This window comes from Rhinoraja longicauda, chromosome 9 (assembly GCF_053455715.1).
Source record: "Rhinoraja longicauda isolate Sanriku21f chromosome 9, sRhiLon1.1, whole genome shotgun sequence".
Classification (NCBI taxonomy): Eukaryota; Metazoa; Chordata; class Chondrichthyes; order Rajiformes; family Arhynchobatidae; genus Rhinoraja; species Rhinoraja longicauda.
Genome location: NC_135961.1, coordinates 29,835,578 through 29,854,958, shown reverse-complemented (window position 1 = coordinate 29,854,958; position 19,381 = coordinate 29,835,578). Strand labels below are relative to the sequence as shown.

General features: G+C 42.8%; 1 protein-coding gene across 1 annotated transcript; it reads right to left on the bottom strand.

Moving 5' to 3' along the window:
• Positions 1 to 11,280: 11,280 nt before the first annotated feature.
• Positions 11,281 to 18,947, bottom strand: epcam (epithelial cell adhesion molecule). Its single transcript, XM_078405847.1, has 9 exons — positions 18,731 to 18,947; positions 17,784 to 17,891; positions 16,131 to 16,383; positions 15,546 to 15,611; positions 14,998 to 15,058; positions 13,541 to 13,642; positions 13,013 to 13,225; positions 11,897 to 11,947; positions 11,281 to 11,815 (listed from the first exon to the last, which is right to left on the bottom strand). Exons 1-9 carry the CDS (start codon positions 18,798 to 18,800, stop codon positions 11,771 to 11,773), a joined length of 969 nt encoding a protein of 322 aa, XP_078261973.1. The 5' UTR covers positions 18,801 to 18,947; the 3' UTR covers positions 11,281 to 11,770.
• Between the last annotated feature and the right edge of the window lie 434 nt (positions 18,948 to 19,381).

The following is a 19,381-nucleotide window of genomic DNA, read 5'->3' as shown; positions in this document are numbered from 1 at the left end:
CTGTCAACTTTTATAACTCCAGAGACTAAATTTTTGTCTACACTATAGTAACTTATTAACTTTATTTATATGCTGTAACTGCAATTCTTTTTTTGTGCACAATCCGCAGGCATTGCCATTTTCATTTCGTGTATGTGTATGTGACAAATAAATTTGACTTGACTTGACTTGACTTGGCTCATTGTAAAGATACTGGGACTGCAACACAAGGGAACTGTTCACTGAGTGGTGACCAACCTCAAAGAGAAGTTGCTGCTGGGAATTATTGTGCTGACATTAGGAAGTTGCTGTAGTGAGGTGCACACCAGCATCATAAGCAGAAAATATCTGTACACAGCACAATGGTTATGGTGAGTTTCAGAAACCTCCTCTGTGGACATTTATTTAATTTCTGTTTATCTTAGCTGAGAACTACTTTGCCAATTTGTTTGTCTGAAGAAGGGTCTCGACCTGAAACGTCACCCATTCCTTCTCTCCTGAGATGCTGCCTGACCTGCTGAGTTACTTCAGCTTTTTGTGATTGCCAATTTGTTTAATGGAATCTCTTTAGATGCATCAATAAACTGCAGTTGGGAATTGTAGAAATGTGACAAGTGCACTCGAGGAAATGCAACCATTTTGCAATAGTCCGGCACCTCTTACTCCACACTTATTCAGTAATTCATAAAAACACAAGAAAATAGGAGCAGGGATAGATCACTTGCCCCCTTCAATCCTGCCTCACCATTTAGTGTGACCACACAGTATTATCTGGCCTGCCCCAGGAACCATCTCCCTCTTCCGTGCTACTAACCCCGAACTTTCCATTCTCAGATATTTCATTTATCTACTTCCTCTTTAAACATTCCCAAATGATCTACCTCCACAACAGGGTAGAGGATTCCAGAGATTCTCTACTCTCTGGCGGCACAGTGGTACAGCGGTAGAGTTGTTGCCTTATAGTGCTTGAGACATAGGTTCGATCTTGACTACTGGTGCCGTCTGTACAAGGTTTGTACGTGCCTATGACCGCGTGGGTTTTCTCCAGGTGTTTTGGTTTCCTCCCACATTCCAAGGACGGGCAGGTTTGTAGGTTTATTGACATATGTAAATTGCCCCTAGTGTGTAGGATAGTATTAGTGTACAGATGATCATTGGTCCGCATGGACACAGTGGGCCGAAGGGCCTGTTTCCACACTGTATTTCTAAACTAAACTAAGGAAAAGTTCCCATTGAATTCCTTGTGACCACTCTCAAGCAGCCTGAGCCAATGTTGAAACCTTTGCTCGGTTTCTTCACCTAGAAATTGAACTGGATTCTTCTTCCATCACTCAGGATTGAGGAATGTGTGCGTCTACCGCAGTCTGAGGATAGGATGATGTCTCTATGTGAGCTTTTTTAATGCGGGTTGACGGTTGCTCACCAGCCACCATATGGTCTTGTCAAACGGAGTTCTTGAGTTCTCGACCTCAGCGCAGCGTTCGATACAGTGGACCACACCATCCTTATTGACCGTCTCCGGTACGCAGTTGGCATTGATGGCACTGCCCTGAGCTGGTTCGCTTCCTACCTCAAAGATAGGAGTTTCGCCATCAACATAGGCAGTTATTCCTCTGCTCCAGCTAGCCTCTCCTGCGGAGTTCCACAAGGCTCCATCCTAGGCCCCATTCTCTTCTCTCTATACATGCTCCCCCTTGGCCAAATCATTCAAAGGCACGGCATTTCTTTCCACTGCTATGCCGATGACACTCAGCTTTACCTCCCCCTGAAACCCAACAACCAGTCAAATTTAAACAGCCTCTTACACTGCCTTGAGGACATAAAATGTTGGATGGCACAGAACTTCCTCCAATTAAACGAGAGCAAGTCTGAGGTCATCCTATTCGGCCCCCCCGACTCCATCAAATTGATAACAGGCAGTCTTGGAAGCCTATCCTGCCTAGTCAAACCGCATGTCAAAAACCTCGGCGTGATATTTGACTCTGCATTAAAATTTGACAAGCAAGTCAACGCTGTGGTAAAAGCCAGCTTCTTCCAACTTCGTACCATAGCTAAAATCAAACCTTTCCTCCAATTCGACGACACTGAAAAAATCATTCATGCTTTCATTTCCTCCCGCCTAGACTACTGCAACTCCCTATACACTGGGATCAGCCAATCTTCCCTGTCCCGCCTGCAACTGGTCCAAAACGCCGCAACGAGACTCCTGACGGGTACCCTTAAAAGGGACCACATCACGCCGATTCTGGTCTCTCTCCACTGGCTCCCTGTACGGTACAGAATCAACTTCAAGCTCCTCCTATTCACGTATAAAGCCCTAAATGGACATTCCCCCCCCTACATCAAAAATCTTCTAACCCACCTCTCTAACTCCAGGTCCCTCAGGTCGGCCGACTTGGGGCTACTCACTATCCCGCGGTCTAGGCTTAAGCTCAGGGGTGACCGCGCTTTTGCGGTTGCAGCTCCTAGACTGTGGAACAGCATCCCTCTCCCCATCAGAACTGCCCCCTCCATCGACTCCTTTAAGTCCAGGCTCAAAACCTATTTCTACTCCCTAGCGTTTGAGGCTCATTGAGGAGGCGCTGTGAACTGTTTTGTATGTGCTGTTATGTTTGCGTGCTACTGTATGTTTCTTTTTTTTCCTTAGTACCTAATCAGATGTACAGCACTTTGGTCAACGTGGGTTGTTTTTAAATGTGCTATACAAATAAAATTGACTTGACTTGACTTGACTTGATGTAATGGCAAGGGACAAAAGACAAAAAGTCAACCTCAACTGTTGCATAGGACAGTTAAGCACAGGAACAGGCCCTTCAGCCCATAGGTTCCTTGCTGAACATGATGCCAATTTAAACTGCACGCATGCCTGTAATCAATCTATATCCCTCAAATTTACTGCCTGTTCCTGTGTCCGTTGTGGTATAATAAGTTGATGCAGACGGTGACTCTCACAGTGCTAAGCCGTAAACTGTCTCCCAGCTTCTCCTACTCCCTGTGGCACCAACAAATTAAATTGAATAAACTTAAAAATGGGCTGGTGGGAAGAGGGGAAAGGTGGAGGGGAGGATAACCTAAAATAAAAGCAGCAAATGCTAGAAACACACAATAGACATGAAAAGGGGAAGTGGAAGCACTGCCGCATTTCTTGATTTTAAATGTTGTACCTTTTTACTTTTCCTCACCCTTCCTTACGGCAAGCATATTCTTCCCTTGCCCAACACTGCCTTATTTAATTTGCCTTCATTATTTTCATTTTTTCTGCAAGGACAAATTTTCAAATCCAGTTTTCATCTCTTTCTAGTTTTTCAAAAGAAACCTACCTGCAGCCTGTTTAATCCACCAATACCCACTGTGTGAGCGAAGTCAACATTCATGATTCTTTAGTTCTCTTCCCTTCCCCCCTCCTGCCCCATCCCCCCACTAATGTTTGTACTTCCCTATTCAGGATTTCATTTAGCCTCCATTTACCTTTGGAGTTGAAGGATGTCCAGGCAATATTTAACTCATCTTTACAGATGCTCAATGTCCCATGAATTTCCTTCCTGAGTGGTCAAATGTTTGTTGAAAGCAAAACTTGGAGCTGAAACAATATCTTGGTTTATTCTTGATAACGGATTAACTAATTGATCTACAAACTATTCAGAACACCTTATTTAACCAGTAGGTTGAAAGGTAAAAATAATAACTGATGGTATTTTGTACCAGAAAATTCAATATTGCAAAATAATTCAGCTTAAGCTAAAGTAAAATTCAGGCAGGAAACATTGTGATCTCTCTATATACTGCATTCATGCACAGAACATTAATAATTAACTTTTCATCAGCAGCTTTAAAAATAGAAAGAAAATAAGCAGTATGTGCAAGAAGGCACTGCAGATGCTGGTTTACACTGAAGATAGACACAAAATGGTTCAATGGTCCTTTATTGTCACATGTACCATTTAAGGTACAGTGCAATTTGATTTACCATAGTCATATCAGAAAAAAGCAACAAGCCACACAATTACATAAAAGTTGACATAAACATCCACCACAGCGGCTTCCCCACATTCCTCACTGTGATGGAAAGCAATAAAGTCTTATCTTCTTTCCTCCTTATTCTTCCGCAATTAGGGCAGTCGAACCATCCGCAGTTGGGGCGATTGAAGCTCCCACAGCCGGCGATCAAAGTTCCCGCGTCAGGGCGATCGAAGATTGATCGGGGTGGTCGAAGCTCCTGCGGCTTGGAGCTCCCGAAGTCGGTCCCTAACCAAGAAACCATGAGTTCCACGATGTTAAGTCCGCTGGTTCCTGGGGTTGGAGCTCCCGAGGTCGATCCCTGAAAAAGGGACTGCCAGCTCCATGATGTTGTCCACAGGCTCCCACTGTTGGAGCTCCCAATGTCGATACCCAGCAAGAGGCCGCCAGCTCCTCAATGTTAGGCCGCAGCGCGGACGGAGATACGATATGGTAAAAAAACGCATCTCCGTCGAGGAAAGAGATTTTAAAAAGTTTCCCCAAACCCCACGCCCCACATAAGACAAAGCTAAAGATACACTAAAGCATACATTTAACAACATACTAAAAACAACAAAGAAAGAAAAGGATGCGACAGACTTGGCGAATGCTGGAGTAACTCAGCGGGACAGGCAGCATCTCGAGATAGAAGGAATGAGTAACATTTCGGGTCGAGACCCTTCCTCAGACTGAGTCAGGGGAGAGGGAGACACAGAGGTAAGGAAGGGTAAGGTGTGAAAATGAGACATCAAAAGAGATGCAGGTCAAGGAAGATGTAGAATAGATCATTGTTAGCTAGGATAAGGTGACAACAAAGCAAACATCGGTGACAGTCAGATAGGTTAGAGAATTGGGAAGGAGGAGGGATGGAGAGAGGGAAAGCAAGGGTTACTTGAAGTTAGAGAAGTCAATATTCATACCTCTGGGGTGTAAGGTGACAAAGCAAAATATAAGGTGCTGAATAAGCACTTGGTTGGTGACGTATGGAGCAATTTTTTTATACACAGAGAGTGGCAAGTGCCTGGAACATACTGGAACGTGATGGAAGTAGATGCAAAAGTGATATATAATAGGCTGTTAGACAGGCACATGGATATGTGTGGAATGGAGGGATATGAATCAGGTACAGGCAAAAGGGATTGGTTTAATTTGGTATCATGTTCAGCATAGATATAGTGGGCCAAAGGGCCTGTTATGTTCACTATTAACTCACTTTAAACATTCACAACCAACAGTTGTGTAGGAAAGAACAGCAGATGCTGGTTTAAATCGCAACCAACAGTTAATGGCATGACAAAAGACTCACAGTGCTGGAGTAACTCAGCGGATCAGGCAGCACTTCTGAAAAAAAAAGATGAAGTTAAGGCTCGGGACTCCTCTTCAGAACCAGCATTTGCAGTTCCTTGTGTCTACAGTTTACGACATGCGTTGTCCACCTTTCTGGTCCCATGTTTTTGATAATGGGTGAAATTGTGGTAAGTAGTGAGGCTGGTAATTGACTTTCAAATGATATAGGTAAGTTGACTGAATGGCCAAACAATTCGCAACCAAAATTTAATTCAAGCAATGTGAGGTATTGTGGCAGAAAGAATAATGAGAGACCATGTAGACAGAGTGATATTGCCAGACAGCATGACAATGGGACATTCAGCCTACCATGTCCATGCCAACGAACACTTGACCTGTTGCCTATATACCTAAGTGATTCAGGTGCTTGTGTGGACACTTCTTAAATGCTGTCAGCAACACTGCTTCCACCATTCTGTCCTTCTATGCATCCCAGGTACTTACCACTCTCCCTTCTAAATCTCTCATCCCTTTCCCTAAATTAATGTCCTCGTGTGTCGTGACCTCTGATATAGAATCATAAAGCCATGCAGCACGAGAAAAAGGCCCTTTGATCCAACTTGCCCCTGCTGACTAAAATGCCCCATTTATGCAAGTCCCACTTGCCCATGTTTGGCCCATATCCCTCTCTTTCTAAGGGAGCAAATTTTCTGCTGTCTACTCTATCTGTGGCCCTTGTATTTTTATATACCTTAATCATGTCCTCCCTTAATCACTGAAATTCTTCAGATACTTTGACAAACCAGCTGGAGTAAGAAAATAACTGCAGATGCTGGTACAAATCGAAGGTATTTATTCACAAAATGCTGGAGTAACTCAGCAGGTCAGGCAGCAACCAGCTGGATGTGAATATGCATGGAAAGTCTCATCTTGGAGGCAGATGTGATGGAGACAGGGGAATTGATTGCAGGGGACAGCATATTTGCAAAAGGCATGGTGGGAGGAGGTGTAGTCTAGATAACTGGGAGTCGGTAGGTTTTCCAGTAGACGCCAGTCGATAGTCTGTCCCCTTTGATGGCGACAGAGAGATCAAGAACGGGTGTCAGGGATAGTCCAGGTGAATTTGAGGACAGGGCAGAAGTTAGTGGTGAGGCTAATGAGATCTATGAGTTTTGTAAGGGTGCAGGAGACAGCCCTGAGGGAGTCGTCGATGTAGCATTCACTCCAGCTCTGTAGGTTCTGAGCTGATGGGCCTGTTGTGGGATTTGTACACTCTGCCATAGGTACGGAAGAACAATTATTAAACATTCTCCTCACGTTGCTCCCATGTAGCCAACATTATGGATTTTGGTGCCTGTCTCAGAGGTGGCTCCTAGGAAAGGGAAAGTGATTCATATCGACCATCGTAGATCTTTGCCTTGGAGCCTTAAAAAGAACACACATGCATCTAACGTAAAAATAAATCTTTACAGATTTATAAGTCATACAGCGTGGGAACAGGCCCTTCAGCTGAACCTGGCCACACCAACCAACATGTGCCATCTCCACTAGTCCCATCTGCCTGCTTTTGGCCCATATCCCTCTAAACCTGTCCTATCCATGTACCTGTCTAAATGTATCTTTAAATGTTGAGATGGTACCTGCCTCAACTACCCCCACTGGCAGCTCGTTCCATACACCCACCACCCTTTGTGTGAAAAAGTTACCCCTCAGGTTCTTATTAAATCTTTCCCCCCCTCACCTTAAACCTATGTCCACTGGTTCATGATTCCACTACTCTGGGCAAGAAACTATGTCTACTCGATCTACTCCTCTCATGATTTTGTATATGAAGTTCTTGGTTCTGAAGTTGAGGTGACCAACGTTGGATAGTTTACCCATTTGTTCTTTAGGATAATTTCACACCAGCAGGGAGCTTGGTGGGGGTGAGGTGAAGTTGTTCACAAGGTTTTGAGAGGGTAGAAGCAATGACACAATCTAGCTCGACTCAGATCTGCACTGAAATGTAGGTTGGAGGTGAATCTGTAGGCGAGGATTACTACTTGCATGTCTCTGACAAGCTGATGGAGGATGCTAATAATCTTTTGAAGGGAACCAGAGGAACCCTCAAAATCCTTGTCAGCTGACAAGGTCAAAAGTTGAACTTCCCAGAATTTGTACAATATTTATATTAGAATACCTTTCTTCCTGATTATGTTCATGAGGTCTTCAGGGATTCTCTGACATGTTTTTATAATAATAATAATAATACATTACATTTATATAGCGCTTTTCATATACTCAAAGACGCTTTACAGGGATTTAGAGAACATAGGGAAGTGAATAAATAGATAAATAAGTAAACGAACAGAGAAAGGAGACAGAAGGTGGGGTGACCTTCAGTGGTTGAAGGCAGTACTGAACAGGTGAGACTTCAGCGATGTTTTGAATGTGGTGAGTGTGGAGGAGTCTCTGACGGTTTGAGGTAGTGAGTTCCATAGGGTGGGAGCAGCGATGGAGAAAGCCCTGTCCCCCCAGGATCTGAGTTTGGTCCGGATGTGGGGGGATAGGAGATTGGCAGCAGCAGAGCGGAGGGTGCAGGTGGGAGTGTGCCTGTGGAGGAGGTCGGTCAGGTAGGATGGGGCCAGGTTATGGAGGGCTTTGTAGGTCATGAGGAGGATTTTGTACTGGATTCTCTGGGGGATGGGGAGCCAGTGGAGTTTGTAAAGGACGGGGGTGATATGGTCACGGATCGGGGTGTGGGTGAGTAGACGGGCAGCGGAGTTTTGAATGTATTGAAGTTTACTGATGATTTTTGAGGGTGCGCCATAGAGGAGGCTGTTGCAGTAGTCCAGACGGGAGGTGATGAAGGCGTGGATGAGGGTTTCTGCAGCTGTGGAGGAGAGGCATGGACGGAGACGGGCAATGTTTTTGAGGTGGAAGAAGGCTGTCTTTGTGATGTGTTTGTCGAAGGAGAGGGTTTGATCAAAGATGATTCCAAGATTTATCTTCCAAAACTGAGATTTAATACCATGTTAATACTTCATTTGTTGATTTCTTTCTCTAACTTTTAGATGTTCATTTTGGCTTTGGTAATGCTGATGTGGCAGATGTTGAAGTTGTAGTTTTTGGTTGTCATCCTAGAAATGTTTCAGCCAGTGATGCTGACAGCCCTAGTCTTGCTGCTGAGATCTTGTTACTATTTGTTTCTTTGCACTGTGATTTGATAGCAAAGAATCTGTGCATGCCATACTATCAGCTAATTAGTTATTCAGCAGAGAAGCAGGCCTTTCTGACCAGGTTTTATAGTTGAGCAAGTTCCATTTCTCTCAAACCTTTACTATCCATGTACCTGTCTAAATGTTCTTTAAATGTCACCACTCTACCTGCCACCAGAACTTTCTCTGGCAGCTCAATCCATTATACACCACCCTGATTAAATTACTCAATTCAATGATACATTTGATACTTATGTGAAGTAATTACCCCTCATGTCTCTTAAATTGTTCCCCTCACTTAAATCTATGTTCTCTAGTGGTTAGAAAACGTAACCTGTTGGAAAAAAGCCAGAAGATACATTTAAAGGTTAAATTGCAGAGGCCCTTTAGCAATGTTTTTAACCTCAACATGAAATCTACCCTCTAATGCCTCCAAACTTATAGTTCACCAGCCCCGCACAGCCCGATTTTACCTCCTACCTAAAATTCATAAACAGAACTGTCCCGGCTGACCCATTGTCTCTGCCTGCTCATGTCCCACCGAACTTATTTCCACCTACCTCGACTCCATCCTATCCCCCCTGGTCAAATCCCTCCCCAACTACATCCAAGACACCTTACATGCTCTCCATCTCCTCGATAACTTCCGGATTCCAGGCCCCCACTCCCTCATCTTTACCATGTATGTCCAGTCACTCTACACTTCCATCCCCCACAAGGATGGTCTTGAAGCCCTCCGTTTCATCCTCAACCGTAGAACCAGCCAATCCCCATCTACTAACACCCTCCTCCGCCTAGCAGAGCTAGTTCTTACCCTTAACAACTTCTCCTTTGACTCCTCCCACTCCCTCAAAACCAGAGGCGTAGCTATGAGCACTCGCATGGGCCCTAGCTATGCCTGCCTCTTTGTCAGGTACGTCGAACAATCCCTGTTCCGGACGTACACTGACCCATCCCCGAACTCTACCTCCGCTACATCGACAACAGCATTGGTACTACCTCTTGTACCCATGCAGAACTCACTAACTTCATACAATTCATTTCCAATTTCCATCCTGCCCATAAATATACCGGGACTATCTCCGACATCTCCCTCCCGTTTCTGGACCTCACCATCTCCATCACAGGAGACAGACTAGTGACTGACATCTACTACAAACCCACTGACTCGCACAGCTATCTAGACTACATTTCTTCCCACCCTGTTTCCTGCAAAAAGTATATCCCCTACTCCCAATTCCTCCGTCTACGCCGCATCTGCGCCCGGGATGAGGTGTTTCACACTAGGGCATCAAAGATGTCCTTTCTTCAGGAAACGGGGCTTCCCCTCTTCCATTATAGATGAGGCTCTCACTAGGGCCTCTTCTACATCCCGCAGCTCCACTCTTGCTCCCCCTCCCCCCATTCGTAACAAGGACAGAATCTCCCTCGTTCTCACCTTCCACCCCACTAGCCAGCGTATCCAACAAATCATCAACCAACATTTCCGTCACCTACAACGGGACCCCACCACTGGCCCAATCTTCCCCTCCCCTTTCTGTGTTCCGCAGACCGCTCCCTCCATAACTCCCTGGTCCACTTGTCCCTTCCTACCCAAACCACCCCATCCCCGGGCACTTTCCCCAGCAACCGCAGGAGATGCAACACCTGTCTCTTTACCTCCCCCCTCAACTCCATCCAAGGACCCAAACAGTCTTTCCAGGTGAGACAGAGGTTCACCTGCACCTCCTCCAACCTCATCTATTGCATCCGCTGCTCTAGATGTCAACTTTTTTACATCGGCGAAACCAAACGCAGGGTCGGCGATCGTTTCGCTCAACACCTTCGCTCAGTCCACCTTAACCATCCTGATATACCAGTGGCTGAGCACTTCAACTCCCCCTCCCCCTGACCTTTCTGTCATGGGCATCCTCCAGTGCCATAGTGAGGCCCACTGGAAATTGGAGGAACAGCACCTCATTTCACTTGGGCAGCCTGCAGCCCAGCGGTATGAACATTGACTTCACCAACTTTAGATAGTTCCACTGTCCCCCTCTTCCCCAGTTCTCCCTCTATCTTCCTGTCTCCTCCTATATCCTTCCTTTGCCCCACCCCCGACATCAATCTGAACAAGGGTCTCGACCCGAAATGTCACCCATTCCTTCTCTCCTGAGATGCTGCCTGACCTGCTGAGTTACTCCAGCATTTTGTGAATACCTTTGATTTGTACCAGCATCTGCAGTTATTTTCATACGTCATTGTGGTCCTAGTACTTTGTAACATTGGTCAGATTTTAACAATCTTTTTAAGAGTTAAGTTGAAAGCGTCAGAGCCTTCCAATTTTCCCCATTGGAACAGGTTCGGATAGAAATAGGAGAAACAAATTCTACTATTTATTTGTACAAGCTAGGCACCAAGACTCTTCTTCCTAGGATAAACTCGGTTCACTTTGGGCAAACAGTAGTTTCTGGGTTACAATAGTAGCATGATTGTACTGGGAAATTAGTCCATTGTCAAAGTTATCCAAAGCTTTTTGATAGCCCAAGTATCAAAATGTGATGGAGTATACAAATGTTTGAAACAAGTGGCCAGCATACACCATTTGAGGGACTTGGATCAAATGCTGCCGCTTGCCTTCAGTTCTGCTCTTCCCCTTCTTGCCAGCAGAAATGGTCTCTTCCCCCTTTCCCCAAATCCCAGTCAATAGAAGAAAACAATTGTGTTCCTGTTTTGGACAAAGAATTACTAGATTTAGCAAGACAATACAGTATTGCAGCTGGGTAAATGTTCAGGAAACCCATTTGTGGTAGGTGAAGTGCAAAACAGCAGAGATTGAATAGCATGAGGTTTGTTAGTCTTTATTAAAAATTAAAATTTCCATTGCAATTAAAAAACAGTATTTTGTACACAAGCTTCAATAATTGCTAAACCTAAAGCACAGTGACCCAAAACAAGCTGTTCAACTATACAGCAGTTTAAAAGGTTAACTATTTGCAAAGTTCCTTCAATATTATCCCAATTTTTAACGGCTAAAATCAGTCGTAAGAAAACAAATTCCATATATTTAAATATAAACAAACCACAATCCAGTAAGACCATTTGAGAAATTGCAACCAATTCCTGGGGGCAGAGTCCTGTAACATTACCATTTTTTTTTTAAATCAAGCAACAATCTCCCAAATGCAAGTGGAGAGGATGGAATGTAGTTAACTTAAAGGAATGGAAATTGGAGCTGCACAGCAACTTGTAAATAATCCAAAGTCAGATGCTTTGGTTCAAATTTTCCAGTTTTAAGATATTGATTTGTACAAGTAATGTTGCTAGTTGTCAGATTAGGTAGTCAGCTGCTGTTTCTGCATTTCATCCAATTCTCTTCCCTGCAAGAGACAAAGTGTAATCATTAAACTAGAAGCCCTTCTTAAAAAGACAACAACAGCTTACAATGGTGAACAACTTACCTCAGCTTTTTGGTAAATGTGAGACTTGGCTGCCCTCCTTTGTGTGAAGAACTGGAAAATAAACCAGAGAAGACATTAAGCACAAAATGAAGCTGCAATTCAACACAAAGGCTCTGTGGAGCAGTGGTAAGTTTATGCTAAAGATATACACAAAAGCTAGAGTAACTCAGCAGGACAGGCAGCATCTCTGGAGAGAAGGAATGGGTGACGTTTCAGGTAGAGTCTGAAGAAGAGTCTCGACCCAAAACATCAGTCATTCCTTCTCTCCAGAGATGCTGCCTGTCCTGCCGAGTTACTCCAGCTTTGTCTATCTTCAGTTTAAACTAGCATCTGCAGTTCTTTCTTACACACGCAATTTTATGCTAGACTGTTAAGGGGAGAAGAACTGCACCCATCCATTCCACATTGTGTTAAAATTTGTGGCCACAATTTCAGACATTTAAAAAAATAAATTAAAAAAATCACAGGATAGCTAAGCAGTCTGAATTGCTGATGTCTAAAGGTGAATGAACTCAGTGTTGTTTAGGTAGTGTATCGTTTGAACTGCTAGGTAGATTTTATGGGAGTGGGGAGGTGCTGTTCGAAGTCTGGAGGATGTTCCAGTGCTACTTGGTTAATTGTAAACTCCAAACTCTTCAAATATGTAGCCATATAACAGGAACTAGATGTTCAACCTATTAGTCTATGCTGAACATCCAATTTTACACTCTCCCACGCGCCAAGGAGATTTTAGTGGCAAATGCCTACCACTCCTCGTCACAGGGAGAAAGTGAACTATCCAAGGAAACATTCATATTCCACAATACCCAAGTTCAGGATTGATCTAGAGCTGAGAGTCAGCAGCTCTACCGCCAACATTAAAATATAACAAGCTAGCATACTATTTGTACACAAGGAATTATTGGAGCCAATAGTAATATTAAAGATAAGAGACTTGAAACTTAACTGCAGACCTCCTACTAGCCAAGCAGCAGACTATAAACCCATTTCAAATGGATTCAAGAATGTGCATTAGAACAATTGAGCTTCAGTTCATTTTTAAAATCCAGCTTAAATCTGTCTGGGGTTTCTTAACACAAAGTTGCATCAATGAAAGCAGTCATGTTTAATACTTACAAGCACAACGAGTCCAGCTACAACTGCCAGGCACACCACCACAATGACTGCAATAATACCAGGGGTCATTCCTTTCATGGTGAACTCTGGATTCTTTGAGTCAATGTAGTATACGTAAGCTTGATCAAAACCAAGCCTCATCCCATTGTACAGTATACCATCATCCTCAATGGATCGATTATAAGAAGTAGCGAACAATGTGTTGCCCTTGATCTAGTATGGAAGAGAAAAAAAGGTTAGTTTCCATGTTGTGGTCAAAAAAAATCTAACCTTTTGGAATAGAAATACAGAGGAAAGATTTGAAATGCAAGCCTTTTTTATTTATTTTTAAAACCGCCTTTGCATTAAAATGTTGAATGTTCCCAGTTTTAAGTTTCCTGATCAAAATGCAGTCAGTTGCTTCTAGTTGACATCAAACAATTAAGAAAAGGTTTTATCTTAATCAAATACTTGCTGTTAATCTGAACAAGGACCGAGTTTTAGCTATTACTTGTAGTTAGTTTCGTAGGATATTCAAATGTCACTTACATCCTTTTCTAGGTAATATGTTACAGTTGCAAGATCAGTTGTTGAATCCACAGTCATATTTTGTTTCAGGTCAATTATGATATAACGATCCTCATCAAAATACTGAAATAAAAAAGTGCACAAGAATGCAAACGTTACTGTGCCCATATTACTTTTTGTAGAAAAAACACTTCTAGGCAGGGAATGGGAAAAAGATCTTCAACCATCCCCATTTTGCTAGGACTTCGAGCTCTAGATTACTTAGCAGGATGCTGTAAAATGTAAATTTGGCAATTTTAAAGTCACATAATTCATACTTCCACTCAATTTCATTAGGCTGAAAGAATCAGTTTGCCGAAGCCTTTGACAAAGTCCCATATTGTAGACAATTCTGTACGGTTAGATTGCATAGAATCAAGTGACCTGGTCAATTGAATTCAAAATTGGCTTGGAGGAAAGAGTAGTTGTGGAAGGTTGTTTTTTCTGATTGGAAGCCACAGAATTGAGTACTTGTCTGTTAATTTAGATGACAATCTAGTTTACAATCTAGTTAAAGATATAAAGGGCACCAAAATAGTGGTATAGTAGTCTGTGAGGAAGGTTATCACATGATCTAGATCAGTTCAGTAAGTGGGCCAAGAAATGGCAAATTGATTTGGAGTTAAATCAAGTATGACACTGGCATATCAAACTAGACAGGCCTTGGTAGAGCCATGGAGAGCATAGCAAAGCAGAGAGATCTGTGTACCCAAATGCATGGCTCGCAAAAGAGTCAAATGGACATTGTGGTACCTTCATTGGGATGTACAAAAGTTAGGACATCATACTGCAGTTGTACAAGTCGTTAGCGAAACCGCACTAGAGTACTGTGTGCAGGTCTTTTCACCCAGCAATAGGCTGGAAAGGGTACAAAAGAAATTCACCAGGATGTTATCTGGGCTTATGTTACAGGAATAAGTTGGATAGGCTAGCATTTTTCTTTGGAGGGCAGGAGGTTGAAGGAATACCATCGAGGTGTACAAGATCACGAGGGACATTGACAAGGTCTATCCCCAGGATAGTGAATTTAAAAAGTAGAGGGTATAGTTGGGAGAGATTTAAGAGGGACTCCAGGGGCAACTTTTTCCATTCAGAAGGCAATCTAGAATGAACTGCCCCATGGAAGTGGATAAAATCAAGGCTTTTAAAAAATACATAGATAGGAAAGGAGAGGGCTATGGACCACATGCCAGCAAATTGGACTAGCCCAGTATGCCAACTTGGACTAAAGGGACCGTTTCCATGCTGTACAGTTCCATATTGCTGTATGCAATACAATTTATTAAAGCAGTGAAAGGCAAAATAAATGTCACGATTTCTAACATCACTGAAGACTTAAGTTAGCCTATTTAAATACAGGAGACATTTCCAAATGTTCAAACATGGCATGGTTACAAAGGGCATTATAACAAAGATGCTAAAGTTAACCATTTGTTTACCTCAACTTTTTCAATGTACTTTGGGTCCATCTGGTAGGATACAAACATATTTCTGATAGCTCTGTTGAAAAATAAAATTAGCCAAGCTATTACAATTTACAAATTTGCATTTGACTTAAGCAAAATTAATGCCGTTGTGACAGTGAAACAAAATTTGGCTGCTCAGAATAGTTTTGCACCCAATTTGGCACAGGTCCAATTCAAGCAGCACCTACCAAAGAGTTCCAAGGTGCTTCTTAGCCAGCAAGTTACTTATAAAATTGCATTTTGTAGAGATACATTGTAAAGTCTTAACAGTTACACAAAGGACCAAACAATTGGTACAATACTAGAATAGTTTAAAATTTGAGACACTATTTGACATCCAGGTGTGGCCTTGGTGAAGGCAAAGGGATTGTTATCAGATGTCTACTATCATATTTGAAATTGCACAATGCTATCAGCAAATGCAAACAGAGTTATGTGCATTTCCATGAACTTGGAAGCACTTTGCTGGGCACAGATCAGTACCAAACAGCATTGAGTATTTAAGATGTGATAGTACTTACTCCTCAAGTTTAGTTTGATCCATCTTTTTATCCATGGGTTTGTGTCTTAGTTGAACTTGAAACCAACTATCAAAAGAAATAGCAAAGGGAGTAATTGGTACATCAACAAATACAAAAGGATCCTTAAATTTTGTAGTGAACTTAAAAGTAATCATTACTCCCGTTTCATTTAATCAATAAAGCAATAGTTATGTTCCATTTAGTCAAACCATTGGTCAATGAAGCAGTCAGACAGGTACTTGGATATGACAGGTTTAGACAAACATGGGCCAAGTGTAGATGGGTCATGTTGGTCAGTGTGGGCAAGTTGGGCCAAAGGACCCGTTTCCACATTGTATGACTAATGTAAAAAAAGGAAAGAGCTATCAAACCCCAATAACACAAGTGGTCAAAGAGTTGACACTTCACACCATTCCCCACCTGCAGATTGCTTTTTGCCATGGAACGCCTCACACCCCCCCCCCCCCCCCAATCATCTTAAATTAACACTAATCATAGCAGTGAATATTTGACCATTCCACTTCCACCAATTCTTCCCACCCCTCTGCCATTCATTCCAAGCATTTTGGATTGCAGTGTACTTACAAGGTCTCCACAAGCTCAGGGCACTTGAGGCTTTCATCTCCTTTATCAGTTCTGCGAACACCAGCAGTGTTAACACACCAGCACGTGTCAGTCTCATTACATTGCCTGGCATGGAATTTCCCATCAACCTCACATTCAGGATCATAAATCCCATCATTATCCAACATGGCATGCTCAGTGGGCTTTCTGCGGGCTGCAATACCATTCTTTTTCCTGTACATTTCATTCTTCATCATCCAACATTTACTGGTCACTGCAATGGTTCAAAATTGTATTATGTATTCGAAAGACCCATGTTGAAGTGGCAACCTCAATGTACATAAGATTTAATTCTACTGAACAGGTTTAGTCCTTTGGTGCAGGCATTCTAGAAATGCACTTGCTCATCAAGTTAAACAATTTTCACAGTAGAAGTGATTAACCAACTCCATTTAATATGGAACCATATGCAATCAGAATTAGCACTCCCACCCCACATGCACAGCACTATTTCTAGTAACCAAACTTTTAACAAAGCTCTGCTCACCCAGCATGTGTAAAGCAACACAACCAGAGTTAAATTTTCTCATCTCTTGCTAAAGAAAATCTCATCTTGTGTGTATCAAATACAATTCAGTCACATCTTCTATACTCAAAATGTTTCCCTTATTCTTCCTCAAGATCACAAACACTGATTGCATTGCCCAATTATGTCAATTGTTGAAAGTTCTTTAGTACCATGAAATTCGCCACAGAATACAAAGATAGTTAAGAGTACAATACAAGAGAGTACAAGTGTTAAAGTGGAAATATTCTGCCAATAGTTATCAAATTGTCCAAATTTAGACAGGGCGTCATTTCTGTTGTTAGATTAACAAAACAACTCCAAAATATACCAAGAATTAACCCTCTGCTGACATTGGACAATGATGCATGCTTCATCACTAATGCCAGAAGGGAAATATGGCCGCTTTCTTGGTTAGATGTAATCAGACAACACCCCACCTTCTCCCTCAGCAACAACTAGTTGAAAGAACAGTCTAGTTATATCTAAGCACATCAAAGCGATGTTCAGGTTTATACTAATACAATTAAGTGTATTGGTACTTGGCATATGCAAGAATTTTGAGCCAAGATGAGGGACTGTTTCCAATATTTCACATTCCATGGAAAAATTTCAGGTCAGAGAAGGAAGATAGTGTATGTTATTTTTCTAATTTAAAATTAGAATTCAAAATGTAGAAATGCATTGCTGACCTATGCAATGAGCCCAACCTACATCAATGTCTGAAGAAGAGTCTCAACCCAAAATGTCACCCATTCCTTCTCTCCAGAGATGCTGCCTGTCCCACTGAGTTACTGCAGCTTTGTGTTTATCTACATAACTGAGTAGTGATTTAGTGGCTATCAATCACTAGTTTCCGTATGTTTCAGCAAACAATACATGCACTAAAATTTCAATTTAGCAGTTTAATTTAAATTGAAGAACAATGTTGTTCAACACCAATTTAGTATTTTTCAGATTATGTTTAATTGGGAACCACCAGGCAGGCAATCAATTAAGTATTCATGGTAGTATTACAAGGAAGTTCAAAGAATATTCTTCATTATACATTACTTCAAATTACTTCACCAATGCATATGCTATTAGATTTTCACAAATCTAAAACTTACATTTGCTGCAATTTACTGGTTGGTTCACATCAGCTGATAATTTCAAAGTACATTCACAGGCAGTACCACTGCATTTGGCATACTGGTTTGTCCTGCATTGAGAACACTCTAAAGTAAAAAACACAAAATACTAAATTACAGCTGGAATGTTATCATGCTCAAAAATTGAGGCAAAAGGATCTAATCAAACAAGCTGCTCAAACTACATTTAAGGGGATGAACTCTTCTAATCAGTCGCACCACCGATCTTAAGGTGAACAACTTAAAATCCCCATTTCCTTCAAAATGTAAATTCTCCTTCCATCAAGACATTGGGATTATTTAAAAGACCAAGAGTTTCAAAATGTCCAATCGTAGAATTAATCGCCGTTGATCCGGCCTCTCGAGTCCCCAGAGAATGTTGACAGAAATTAAAACCTTCAATTACATTGTTAAACTGGAGCATCATTAACTGGTTTAAATGTTAGAATCCTGAAGGGTTGAGCTCCGGTAATAATAAACACTGATCGGAACTGAAACGCACGTCCCACGGAAACAGTTCCAAATTTGGGAAGGTCACTGAAAATCAACCTTTAAATTGAATACCAACCAACTAATCCTGTCCCCCCTGGGACAAGAGGTTGGGGGAAGACAACAGGCGAGGGAGACACCCAGGGCCACACCCAGCGAGATGCTGCGCTTCCCCAGCGCGCCCCCGCTCGCCGGGCGCGGGAACTACCGACCCGACCCGACCCGACCCGCCCCACACCCCGGCGCACCCTGGCGGGCGGAACAAGAGCGTCGAAACTCGACGGTCGGGGCGAGGAAAATAAGTGGAAGCCAAGAAATCAATGTTGACTCAAGTTTCGGTGGGAGCGTCGACAGGTAACCCGGGGCCGCAGATTCAGTAAACTAAAACAATAACCGTTTCACCCGCTCACCTGGGACGCAGGCCCGCAACCACTCACCTTTATCATCATCCTGCGCCAAGGCGGCCAGCGAGCACAAGGCCAACACCAAGGGAACCAGCACCCGCATCTCGTCCGCTCACAAAACAAGCCTTTCCGACCACGAACTCCGTCAAGCACCACTAGTCAGACCAACTCCGCAACTCTTCAAATGTGGACTTTAGCCTCCCAAAACAAAAAGGGGTCTCAGTAAACAAGCACGTCTAACTCTCCGCTTGCCTGCCGTCTCAATGCTGGCTTCCTCTTCCTCCCCAGTATTTATACCTGTGGGGAACTGACGTCGTCATTACCTGGTGAAACTGGGACCAGTCCTGGGTGATACTTCCCTTCAGTCACTGCCTCTTCACGCCATATTTGTCTCTTCCTCTTCTTGGGAACAAGGAGGGCGTGATCATACCTCTGTTTCGGAACAACAAAATTCCCCGCTTGATCCCTCCCAGAAAGTGCATGGTCTTTGAGTCACTGAGGTTTCACCACCTCTTGAGACTTCAGACATCACCTAGTTTCATATTACATAATGGCATCATCGGATCCTCAAGAATAATTTAGTTTACAACAAAAAAAGTGTTGCAATAACTCAGCGGCGCAGGCACCATCTGTGGAGAACATGGATAGGTAACGTTCTTTGTGCCTACATAACTTAGCTTATAT

What these genes read in the sequence shown, in the direction of transcription:
- epcam (XM_078405847.1), bottom strand. Translation starts at nt 18,800, where the DNA reads ATGCGGGTGCTGGTTCCCTTGGTGTTGGCCTTGTGCTCGCTGGCCGCC. An exon ending in ACCAGTAAATTGCAGCAAAT is followed by an intron (nt 16,384 to 17,783) that starts GTAAGTTTTAGA and finishes GAACCATTGCAG; the next exon opens with TGACCAGTAAATGTTGGATG. An exon ending in ACATTTACCAAAAAGCTGAG is followed by an intron (nt 11,816 to 11,896) that starts GTAAGTTGTTCA and finishes TGTCTCTTGCAG; the next exon opens with GGAAGAGAATTGGATGAAAT.